The sequence below is a fragment of the Mobula birostris genome, chromosome 1 (assembly GCF_030028105.1).
Source record: "Mobula birostris isolate sMobBir1 chromosome 1, sMobBir1.hap1, whole genome shotgun sequence".
NCBI classification, from domain to species: domain Eukaryota; kingdom Metazoa; phylum Chordata; class Chondrichthyes; order Myliobatiformes; family Myliobatidae; genus Mobula; species Mobula birostris.
This window is the reverse complement of record NC_092370.1, coordinates 144,172,109-144,185,191: the sequence shown is the minus strand read 5'-3', so window position 1 is coordinate 144,185,191 and position 13,083 is coordinate 144,172,109. Positions and strand designations below refer to the sequence as shown.

Below are 13,083 nucleotides of genomic sequence, written 5' to 3'. Positions count from 1 at the left end.
AACTGCTCTGTCCAAGACCGCAAGGCACTGCAGAGAGTTGTGGATCTAGCTCGGACCATCACGTGAACCAGCCTTCCCTCTATGGTCTATGCCTACGCTTTCCACAGCCTTGGGGAAGCAGCCGACATAATCAAAGACCCCACCCACCCTGGACATTCTTTCTTCTCCCTCCTTCCATTAGGCAAAAAACATAAAAGCTTGAAAACACACGGCGCCCGGCTCAGAGATACCTTCTGGCCTTCAATTATAAGACATCTGAAAGGTCCTCTTGTACGATAAAGATGAACTCTTGACCTTACATTGTAGCTCCTCATGGCCCTTGCACCTTATTATCTACCTACACTGCACTTTCTCTATAACACTATATTCTGCTTTCTTATTGATCTCCCAAAGTACTACCTCAATGTCGGGATTTTTTTTATAAATGTTCTGCATGGATGGTACGGCAAACTAAGTTTTTCCCCCACTATATCTCAGTACATGTAACAATAATAAACCATTTACATTCTTTGTATTGTGTGGTGATTGGATTTGCACACAAAGTGTGATTGAATCAATGTTACATAAAGTTGTAACATGACGTCCCTGCTAATGTATTCAATGCCAAAGCTGATGAAGACAAGCATCCTACATGACTTCCTTTCCACCTTCTATACTTTCAGGGATTTTTGGACTTCAAATCTAAGGCCGTTCTGTTCATCAACATTCCCTAGGGCCTTACTAGTTATACCATTTGTCATACCCTTGTTTGCCCTCCCCAAATGTGCACTTCACATGCACGAATTAATTCTCCTCATAGCACAGAGAAATGTACAACACTGGAACAGGCCTTTGGCTCGCAATGCCAACACAATGTTAGTCCAAACCAACCTCATTCACATACACATGGTTTATATACCCCTCTACAGGTCATGGGTGAAGAGTGAAAGGTGAAAAGCTTAAGGGGAGCATGAGGTGAATATTCCTCACTCAGAGGGTGGTGAGAGTGTGGAACAAGCTGCCAGCACAAGTGGTGCACGTGAGCTGGATTTCAATGTTTAAGAGCAGTTTGGATAGGTATATGGACGGAAGAGGTGTGGGCTATGGTCCAGGTACAGGTTGATTGTTGATGGGAGTAGGCAGTTTAAATGATCCTCCGCAGAACAGATGGGCCAAAGGGCCTGTTTCTGTGCTGTACTTTTCTATGACTCTATTCCCTGCCTGTTCATGTGCCTGTTGTCAGGGATTATTTTGGAGTTATAGAATTATGCAAATATAGCAGATATTAATTCAAACAAGAACCAGTCTTCAGTTCTTAATGTAAGTTGCAAAGAGAAATCAGTTTGATGGGTGGTGGGTGGAGATATGTCTCTACCAAAGGAGGTGTAAGGTGCTCCTTCCCTCTGCTAGCCTGCAGATCACCCTTGGGCAAAGTGTAACATCTGCTTAGCCCCCCCACCCCCCCCCATCAGGGTCAAATGAACCCATGAGAGCAGGTGGGGGGGGGGGATGATCGTATGAGCAGCTGGTGCATATTACGAGTCCAGGTTATGCGACCACTGATGCCAGGCAGACAATCAATACAAGAGTATTGATAATGTGATAATGGCTGGGGTCACCCGTCCTGTAAAGACACTGTCCAAAAGAAGGCAATGGCAAACCACTTCTATAGAAAATTTTGCCAAGAACAATCATGGTCATGGAAAGACTCATGATCATCCTCATCATATGACACAGCACATAACAAACAGACGAATCAGTTTGAGGTTAAAAGTACAGCTTTGTAAACAAACAGTACTGTCTGCAGAGCACAGGCTGCTGGCCCACAGCAGGGGGCTAGCAGTGAAGAGACATGGTTTGCAAAGTGAAATGACCACGAGACTTTCTCATCTCCAACAGTCAAATATAAAACAATGGGATTATGTTCATGGACCTGCATCAAACCAGGCTAAGTTACTTTGCACCACTGAGACCGAGTTCAAACTCACAGACCAGACTGATTTTAACACTTAGCACATCAAATAAGTGTACTCAGAGTCAGCCCTCACAAAATGACAGCTTTGATTCTGTCATTGTCTCCCTTCCTGAAAAGGGGTCTTGGCCCAAAACATCGACTGTTAAATCATTTCCATAGACACTGGACCTGCTGAGCTCCTCCAGCACTTGGTAGAGACATATCTCCACCCACCACCCATCAAACTGATTTCTCTTTGCAACTGTTTATAATTTAATGCTGCACTGCAAAATCTCTTCACGGGATGCCTACCCTGAAGAAGTTTAAACCTTCTTTTTGTCAAGAGATCAGTGAGACAATCTCTCACTGTGATCTCTGCTGCCCTTTGACACTTTGACCACGTACTCACCTAGACTTTCTACTACAGCCACATATCCTTCCTGAGTGCTTATCTTCACTGCCATCTTCTTCCACATGGCTTCCAGCTCCATCAGTTTGGATCCACTGAGGATCCCGGGTACTCACACTCGGTTGACTGCTTCTCCCACAGCTTCTGTGTGAATTCTATGTGCCACCATCTCCACCATGTGGAGATACCTGGTGATCCTGTCTCAGTTTCTACCACAGCTCTGGGCCTCTCACGGACCTGTCATGGACCTCTCCGATATTTCATCCTCCACCTGATGCACATCTTCAAAGGCCAGTCCTTCACTTTCCTCACTTCCAGTAAGGATCAGAGTAATTCCCGACTCCAGACAGCGGATCCTGTTGTCTCCTACTCCGGTTCCAACACCCGGGACACCCTCAGACCACGGTCCTTGTTGCCTCCCGCTTGGACCTCTATTGGATTGGATCTCACTGACTCCAGTCCCGGCTCTGACTGCCCACGACACATCCGGACCAGTGACACGATTGTCGGTATCACGAGCAGATCCAGACCTCTGACTGCACCACCATCAACTCCAGTTCGTATGAACCCCATCGCCTTCAGTCTGCAAATTGCACAGCCCCTAGTTCCGGCGCCAGCCTGGACTTCAGCCACCAGCATCTCCTGGCTGAGACTTTCCCCACTGCCACTGGACTGCCCTTCACCCACTACCGTTCTCCAGCCACCAGTCTCTCAGGCTCCACCATCACCTCTTGGGTCCTCTGAGCCTCCATCTTCTTCCCACCCCACCTTCCCTGAACACTCCAACCCTCTCCCTTCCTTTGATTCCTCCAACTCTCTTCACTCCTCTGATCCAAGTTCTAATTCTTGCAGTGCCTTCACCATTCCCTCTGACCTTTCCCTCTCTGAGGCAGAACGTTCTGTCCTCAGCAAGGGCTTTACCACTGGCCCGTCCACCCGCACCTCAGCGAGTTCAGTGCACGCTATGACACCGAGCCCTTGGACACCCCTCTCTGGTTCTCTGCCTGCTCTGGATCTTTTCATCTCGAATTGCTGATGAGACATTGACCAGCTCAACTTCAGCACTCCTCTTTCCTCCTCAAGCCTTACCCCCTCTGATTCTGTCAGCTTCACCCTTCCTTTCCAGCCCCGAAGAAAGGTCTCGGCCTGAAACGTTCAACTACTTATTAATTTCCATTGATGCTACCTGACATGCTGAGCTCCTCCAGAATTGTATGTGTATTACTTTTCGGTGTCTGGAATCTCTGTTCCCAGAAGCTTTTAGACTATCTGTGTGATTTATATTGTCCCATCAAAGGTGTTTGAACATTCAGAGGCATCTCACACTGGAGTTATGCATTTCAAAGGAAGCATTGTTGACGCAAGATATTGGTAGTAAATCATATCATTGTAACTATTGAAATTGTATTGAATCACCTGCTGTTACTTTTGATCCTGAAGAGAATCCCAAGGCATTCTATACATATAGCAGCAGGATAACGAGTGAGATGGTAGAACCACTCAAGGATAAAGGGAGTGAAAAAAAAAATGAGGTAGTGTTCATGGGTTCATTGTCATTCAAATTTCTGATGGCAGAGGGGAAGAAGCTGTTCCAGAATCACTGAGTGTGTGTGTCTTCAGGTTCCCGTACCTCCTCCTTGATGGTAGAAATGAGACGTGGGCATGTCCTGAGTGATGGGGTCCTTAATGATGGATGCTGTGGTGGTCTTCTTGAAACATCGCCTTTTGAAGTTGTCATCGATGCTGGGGAGGCTAGTGCCTATGATGGAGCTGGCTAATTTTCTAATTTTATACAGCTTTTTTCGATCCTGTGCAGTGACCCCTCCATATCAGAAGGCGATGCCACCGGTTAGAACGTTCTCCATGGTACACCTGTAAAACTTTGCGGTAGCCTTTGGTGACGTACAAAGTCTTCTAAAACTCCTAATGAAATATAGCTACTGTCATGCCTTCTTTGTAATTCCATCAATATGTTGGACTCAGGACAGATTTTTAGAAATGTTAACTCCTCGGGACTTGAAACTGCTCACTCTTTCACTGCTGATCTCTTGATGACAATTTGGTGTGTGTTCCCCTGACTTCCCCTTCCTGAAGCCCACAATCAATTCCTTGGTCTTACTGACGTTAAGTGCAAGGTTGTTGTTGTAACACCACTCAACCAGCTGATCTATCTCGCTCCTTGTATGCCTCCTCGTCACCAGTACAGTGCAATACGCAATTACAAAAAACTATCATTTACATTAAGAAATAAATAGGTAGTGCAAAAAGACAGCAAAAAAAGTGAGGCAGTGTACATGGATTCATTGTCCATTTAGAAATCTGATGGGATGAAGCTGTTTCTAAAAGCTTGAGTTTGCACCTTCAGGGTTCTGTACATCCTCCTTGATGGTAACAATGAGAAGAGGGCATGTCCTGAGTGATTGTTCCTTAATGATAGATACCCAATTCACCAGTGTGAGCAGGGCATGACGAGGGGATACTCAGCAAAGCACATGGCACAACACACAAGAACGGGGATATATGAAATTAATGTTTAGGCCATATCTGTGGTTTTGCATCCAATGCTGGCCACCTGATTTTAGGAAGGAGGTGACTATCAGGAACAGTATGAGAAATGATTTAACAGATCGTTTCTAGGGGTGAAAGATTTTTAGTGTAGTACTGGAGTTATTCTCTCTGTAGCAAAGAGGAGGATATCTGAGGGAAATGTTCAAGACCGGTTAATGCATGATAAGTAAAGGGATGATGAACCCAACAGTAGATGGACCATTGATCAGAAAATACAGACTAATTGCAAAAGAGGAAGAAATGTGAGGAGAAAATGGTTTTGTGCAGAGAATATCATGATCTACAAGGATGTTCAGAAGGATGTTGCCAGGACTTAAAAAAACTCATATTATAAGGAAAGATTGAGTACGTTAGGACTTTATTCCTTGAAGCATAAGGGAATCAGGGGACATTTGATAGAGGTATACAACATTATGAGAAATGCAGATAGGGTAGGCTTTTTCCACTGAAGTTGGGTGGTACTAGAGCTAGAGGTCATAGGTTAAGAGTGGAGGGCTATGGTCCAAGTGCAGATCGATGGGACTAGGCAGAATAACATTTTAGAATGGACTAGATGGGCTGAAGGGCCTGTTTCTGTGCTGTAGTGTACTATGACACAGTTTGAATCACGACCCCTGGAAACAAAGTAATTCAGGGTTCTCAGCAGAGAGGTGGTGAAGCAAGAGGAAAAATAATTTTCTGGGCAATGAGGAAAACTAGAGGAATAGTCCAACAGTTTGCTCCATTAGGAATTATCACAGAATGGAAGGGCCGAGTGTTTTCCTTCTGTGCTACACTTCTACTGACTTCATGATCACAATGGTGACTGCCTGATTACATATATTATTTGCACCTTATGTTAAGTGTTAATCTTCTTCACACAAAGTGTGATTAATGTATATAACAATAGTCCTCCAGCAAAAAAATGTAAAAAATGTAGAGTGGTATACCGCTTAAACTACTAGAATTACCATCCATTAGCCTAATTGTTCATCTAGACTCATGATCCTCTCATGCTATTTGAGGAAGTTCAAGCAAGTATATTTTTAAATATCATTGGAAATAAAAGTTTCACTTTTTTACTATAAAGAAAGTACAATTATTGGTAATTGTGATCATGAAATGGACTGTCATAGAAAAGATCTGGCTACAGATCTGCCAACTTTACCTCATTTGGTTTAAGTGATTGAACACTGCTCGTGTCCCACCAAATGCCTAGCTACCCACTCACTTCAAAAAGAAAACATTTTGCAGGCCTCGCCAGTGACATTAATAAATAAGAGAAGTGCTGAAATGGATCGCATTTTTAAGAAATAATTGTTTGCTGAAGTGATCACATTGTGGAATATCTGTCGATGGGTGAATAAAATGTAAATAAATGGCTTTCCTATTCCTCAATTACCTTGTCCACATCAGCCTTAATTAAGTTATTTATGCTTCATTATAACTTTTAATATAATAACTTTGTGTATTAATTAAATGTAACACCCTGGGAAAGGTTTCACTGCTGATGTAATAGTCTTTCTGTAGCAGCAATGATTGTGTTATGGTTAGAGATAACGGGTGCTTTGGAACGTAAGCTGTCCAACTAGGGGAGTGATTTTTTGTGCTGTGTGCCTGACACCGAGGGGATCTGGGTCTTTTGATCAGCGGAAGATAAAGAGAGAAGATGCCAGAAAGGAGAGGTCTTAGACATCGAAAGGAGTGGACTTGGAGCGGGGCCAGGAGTCGATGAAGCCCGGGGAAATCAATGGAGGATCAGAGAACGGGAAATCGTGAGCTCCAACTTGTGCACATTAGACCGTTTCATTAAAATAGGCCCTTTTCTTTTTGTTTTACTTCACTAACCCTTTAGTCAAATTAAGAATTATAAAGCTAGTTCTTTTAATTGCATATGGTGTTCTGCCTGTTATTTCGTGGTACTGATTTGTAACGGGGGAACAGATCACACAGCATCCACACAAACAGGAGGTTTGCACCTCGAAATTTCACATGTTTGGTGGGGCCAGAAATTGTCTTCCCTAGACTTACTCAGCCAACAGAACCGGAGGGATACACAAAAAAAAACAATGGTTATAAAAACGCAAGCATTGTAATTCTATTATCAAAAGATTTCCTGTATTCTAAAAATAAAGGGTAACCCTCAGCAAAAGCATATCTAATAACCTATGCAAAGCTCAAATGAGAAGCTCTTTGGGGCAGTAATTGTTCTGACTGCTGCTCTGATTTGTAAGTGATGCTGTGGACATCATTTGAGCCCTATCACGTACCTGGACAGGAACAGCTTGCCTTGAAGTTGCAGATCGGCAGCACAGTCATCTGACATACAGTTCCTTTCAAACACAGTCTGGAGAATGATACAGAAATTAAAGATTAGCCAAAGCGCACACTGAGTTGCATCATTGACTGAGATGAGCGGTAATGTGAAATGGAACTGTTTAGCAGAGAAGCATCCTAAGTTGCTTTACAATGGCATTTTAGATGTTTTCAGACTGATTTCAATAAATTTCACTCCTGTACACCAAGCAGAGTTTTTAACATGTTAATTCCAAGCCTCATTAGTTTCTAGAGCTGGTTAACATCAGGAGCAACAGATTCCTAGACCATTAGATGGAGCAGCATACTCTGGCAACACAGTGTTTAAAACTTGCTGAAGGAGCTCACAGGAAGCCAAAATGAAGGGCCACACGTGAAAACTCTGTAATTCAGCAAGTACAACGCACCAAAAGGAGGCCATGGAAAAGCTGATGCCTGGACCAATTTAAAAGGAAATTAGCTTGACCCGCCCTGAAGGTGCTTGCGGAAAAGCAAGAAGTCAAATACTAAAGCTCAGAAATTGAGAGACCTTGTAAGACTACTTTCAGGAAAGAATGCTATGTCAAACTGTTTTAAAACATTCTCTGAGACAACATAGCACTTGCCACATTTTGACCTAAATAATTATGTAAATAATCACATTATTTTGGCATGATGTAACTAGTGAAAAATAATAGAAAAACAGAAAACTATCAATCAAATATGGGCCATAGTGGGGACCACAGTAGCATAGTGGTTAGCCCAAGGCTATTACGGCTCAGGACATTGGAGTTCAGAGGTCAATTCTGATGCCATCCTGTAAGTAGTCCGTACGTCCTCCCTGTGAAGCGCGTGGGTTTTCTCCGGATGCCCCAGTTTTCTTCAACAATCCAAAGGCGCACCTGTTAGTAGGTTAATCTGTCATTGCAAATTGTCCTTTGATTAGTCTAGGGTTAATCGGGGGTTGCTGGGCCGCACAGTTCAAAGGGCCAGAAGGGCCTATTCTGCACTGTATTTCAAAAACAACAATACTTCATAGTTGCTTTAGTTGTATATTCAACTGAGTTTGTTTAGTTTCTTTAATCACATAGATAATTCTTCCTTCACTTCAAGATATGTAAACAAAGCAATCTTAAATTCTTAGGCATTCCCGCAAGATGGGATTGACTTGGTTCCTCCCCAGAGTTTTGTGGATTCTGAGGTGACTGATGAGACCAAAATCGGAAGCACATACTCACAAATATCCAGAAAGGGTTCTCCACACCATGGGAAGACACAGTGACATACCTACATGTTAACTGCTCTCCACCAGGGACAGTGAGACCCTCTGTTGGTGGGGGTCAACCATGGATGTTGTGTCCCAGCTTTCTATGTGATACGCAAGTCAGGGCAGTACGATATGGAGAGCAAGCTGTTGCCTACGTAGCAGGCTCCCTCCCCCTCCCCTTCCCCCAGCAATCTGTCTTCCCATGGTGTGGAGAACCCCTTCCAGATATTTGAGAGTTTGTGGTTCCTATTGTGGCCTCATCAGTCACCTCAAAATCCACAAAACCTTGGGGAGGAACCAAGTCAATCAGATCTTATGGGAATGCCAAAGAATTTATGACAGAGACCAACACAGTTTGGCAGCAGCAGCATTGCAGGAGTTGCCAGTTAGCATTGAGCTCAACATAGAACTTCCTCAGGGACTCCAATCCCAGAATTTTCCTCAGCGCATACTCCCAAAGCCTTCCCCATGAGTGGATATGGCCTCAAGGCAGCAGAAGTTTGAGATTAGAGTTTCCCTTCTCCTAGATGAGCTGTCAACCACAGCTGATGAGCCTCATCTGCACGAATCAGGCATAACAAGAGCTAGCAAAAATAAACATAATTTTCTGAGGACAAACATTCAGAAGCCCAACAAAACTAAGGGCTGGTGTGAAGATACCCAATAACACTGAGGACTGGTGCATAGTGACACAAAAGTGCTCGGACTGCTGTGAAGACCCTAAAAACACTGAGGACTGTGTACAGTGACCAACAGCACTGTGATTGGGACACTGAGACCAGCAACACTGAGGACTTGTGATGAAGCTACCAACACGGAGGATGGTATACTGACGACTGGCGTACTGAGCCCCGACAACTCACTGACAGCCGCTGTACTGAACTTTGACAGCACAGCAGGAGAGCCCGTGCGAAGAGAAAGCAAAGAATAGCTAGTGGGAAGCTTTTAAGAGTAAGATATCCAGTGTCTAGGAGAACCTGGCAACCTTGCAAATAAGATAATGGCTTCAGTATTCCCAACTGTACAACGCTGCTTTTAACTTGTAGTACACAAAGGCAGCAAAAATAATATTAAGGTACTTGGGCCAAAAGATGAAAAAGCTGTTAGACCCATACTACGACAGTTATCCTATTCCGTCCAAGGTGTATATATGATAGGAACATCTTATCAATGTTCCTCATCGAAACTTGGCCTGTGTCTACTGAAGAAGAATGAGAGGAGATCTCATTTAACCTACAAAGTTTTTAACTGGATGCAAAGAGGATGTTTCACTTGGATGATTCTCAGAGCAGAGCTGCAGTCTCAGAATGAGGGGCTGAAAGAAAAGTCAATGCACAGAGTGGTGAATCTTCAGAGATCTCCACCAAGAAAGGGTTGAGAATATTTCCTCATTGCAGTTTATTCAAAACAAAGGTGGATACTTTTCTGAATCTAAAGGATAACAAGGGACATGGGGCTCATGCTGGAAAACTGCGCAAGCTGAAAATCAGCCATGTTCTTGATGAATGGAAGAACAGATTTTAAAAACAACATCTGGTCCACTCCAGATCCTAAGTTTTATGCTCTCGATAGTGCGCCGCGGTGTTGCTTGTGTACAGCCACCAAAAGAGAGACAATGGAGCCGGTGCACTCCACCAGGGACAGTGTGGCACGGCATCAAGGCTGCAGTCAGTGCTACCCCCCAGTGTTCGCTTGGAAGAAGACAGGTTGTATTGTGGTCGACTGCAGATTTCTGCAGCATTCACGGATTGATGTTTCTGGACGTTTTTTTTTGCATGGCTGTATTTTACTGATACCTTGCATGTGCTTGCTACCTTGTGTGTGCTATGTGTGTTTTGTGCTGTGTGTGTGTCTATTGGTACTATGTTTCGCATCTTGGCTCTCGAGTAACACTGTTTCTTTTGGCTATATTCAAGGGTATTCTTGCATAGTTGAATGACAATTAAACTGGAATTGAATTGAGGGTAGGCGAGGCACATTTGGAAGACAGGAAAACTAGAAAACAGATTCTTTTGGATTCTGCTTAATATACATCAACACCCTATTGCATTATTTTGCCTTTGGTTCTTAGCCACAGTCCTCCAGATTGAGTCTAGTTGGGTTCAGGTGTTTGGCGTCTGGCCATGGCTGGTGGGGAGCTACGGCTTGAGAGTGTATGAAGAGGCATGACAATTTTGTGATACCAGGGAAGAGGCGAAGGAAACCAGAAACAGATTTAACATTTCAGGTCAATAGTTACATACTTCTGAAGAAAATTCAACAATGCGAAAGGTTAACTAGGCCTTTTTTCTCCATAAATGCTGCCAGCATTTTTTGTTTTGATACATCTTTCTGGAACTTGAAGTCTTGTGCTTTTGGATTGGGATATCTTTGATTTTAAGGTGGCATAAAAAGCTATGGCAAGCTGGGTGGATGAGACCAACAGAGAGATCCAACAGCTAGGAAAGCAGTTCTGTAATGCTTCATGGAGAGTGAAGAGCATAACAAGGCACAGAAGTAGTCATTGGTCATCTACCGTAACAAGGAAGACCCCAGTTGTGATGACTATTTGTACCACTGGATCCAGACTTCCGAGGTTGAGAAAGCAGAACTGTCTCAGTGCTACGGTTTTTCCACTTCTAAAAGGTCTCCTGTGCGGGTTTCTTGTCATTCCTGAATATAATGGACAACCAACATTGAAAGCACTCAGAGAAATAATCTTTATAATTTCTCCTCAATATTGTGCCAAGTTTATGGAAAGTTCTTGTTGAATTTATTATACTATTGATCTGTCACCTAAAGCAATAGTAGCATTCAGAATAATATTTAACTTTTATCTCGTTACCTAGCACTGATTCCAAAGTATTAAAGAGTCCAATCCTCTCTAAATTTATCTCGCTTGACATTTGTAAAGTTCACTATCTCACTTGTTATTTTTCTTGCTGAAATTATGAGATGGACACAATATTCAAACAGTTTTTAATCACCATGCTGGATTTCCAGTGTCCTAAGGGTGTAAGAGCATCTGGAGACCATATGGAAGTATTAATTGCCTTTCAAAAATGTATTTTCCATTTTGAATTTTTTCAACAAAAGAATGGAGATAGTTGCTGAGAATAACTTCAGTGAGTGCTGAAGAAGTTTTGGAAAATTGAGAGATTAAGGAAATCAAGTGCTATTTTAGATGACCAGATCTCAGAGCTATTCACGAACTGTTTATTCTCAGAAAATAAGAAATGCAGCTGTTTTGTATTACAAATTCTGTCCAAGCAACACTGTTCCTAGGCAAAGAACCTTTGTTTCTTGTTTAAAGTCTGGTGAGAGCTGAATCAAAGAATTTAAATAAGAACACTTCAAACATCAGCATATTATGGTAAAACATTGATAAACATGTCTGTACCTGATCATCTTCCACCTTTCAGCAGTCACTCATGTCACTATCCTATACTGCAGCTTAGACACCAATGTGAAATGATCTTACTTTAACCTCGAGATACAGAAGACAGTATCAAATCTCCTCCAATGTGATTTCCCAACAGATAGGAGTTATACCACAGAAAAATGTAATAGCAATCAGGAGTGATAGAATTTCAAATAATCCCAAGAGCTTGCTGGAATTTCAGTGACACTTTGAAACCTTGAGTGGAACTTTTTTTAATGCTTTGGAAATGCAGACACATTTGCAATCTTACGAATGTCACCTTCAGTGATATTTTAAAGCCTTGAGTGGAATTTTTTTTTAAATGTTTTAAAACGCAGACACACTTTAATCTTAGCATTATAGCTTGCTGTGGGAATGGTAGATCATACCAAAAATGTGCATTTTTAATAAGACTTTTTAACATTGTTAAATACCCCAAGGTGCTTCACAGGAGTGTATCTTGGATCAAGTAACTGTGCATTCATCAGAGTTCTAAGTGTGGAATTCCAAAGTGCTGCTCACAAATTTTGGTCATTGTTTAGAAACACGCCAAACATTTTACATTGCATTCTCAGGCCTTAAATCTTTTCAACCTTTCTCAGCCAATAATGATGACGTTGCAATCAACCTCATCAAAGATGCTGATACTTCGATCTTATACCTTAAGATTCAAGTGCTTCTTTAGTAGTTTATTCCTCTATCAGAATATCCCACATTGAGATTAATACATCAGTCAAGAATCAATAGAATAGATACATTGTCCTTAATCTTCCCTAATTCTTGTTGTACTTTCTTTCTTCCTTCATCCATTTCTGCAACAGACCCTAAGTCGTTCTGAGCACTGGTGCCAAGACCTTAAAGAAAGGGAACAGATCACAATAAAGTTGGATGGTTTGGTAACATGAGGATATTTTAGTTATAAACTGGATCAGAAAAGAGACAGAGTATGTGAACTTGAGCCAGAATGCATTAAACTACAGAAATAAATTACATGCCTTAGGTTTAGATATGCTGGTAGGTTGTAGACATGGAGAAAACTTGTTTTCAGGTCTCCAGAGGCTTAAGGGTACTCTAATCTAACATGTAATTTACCTGAGGGGATAAGGCCATGAAACACTAAGAGATCACTGAAACTGAAAAAGAGGAATGAGGCTGAATCATGAGTTTTTTATTTATCCCACGTGGATGAGGGCCATGGCAAGGGAAGATGCAGGAAAGACGAGTTTCCGATG

The 13,083-nt window shown here is 42.4% G+C and overlaps 1 protein-coding gene across 1 annotated transcript in view; it reads right to left on the bottom strand.

Annotated features, from left to right (window-relative positions):
• itga9 (integrin, alpha 9) overlaps positions 1 to 13,083 on the bottom strand; it is a 422,554-nt gene that overhangs the window by 184,368 nt on the left and 225,103 nt on the right. The window contains exon 17 of the mRNA XM_072263117.1: positions 7,160 to 7,236. Within this exon, the coding sequence (XP_072119218.1) occupies positions 7,160 to 7,236 (77 nt within the window). The remainder of the gene's footprint in view (positions 1 to 7,159; positions 7,237 to 13,083) is intronic.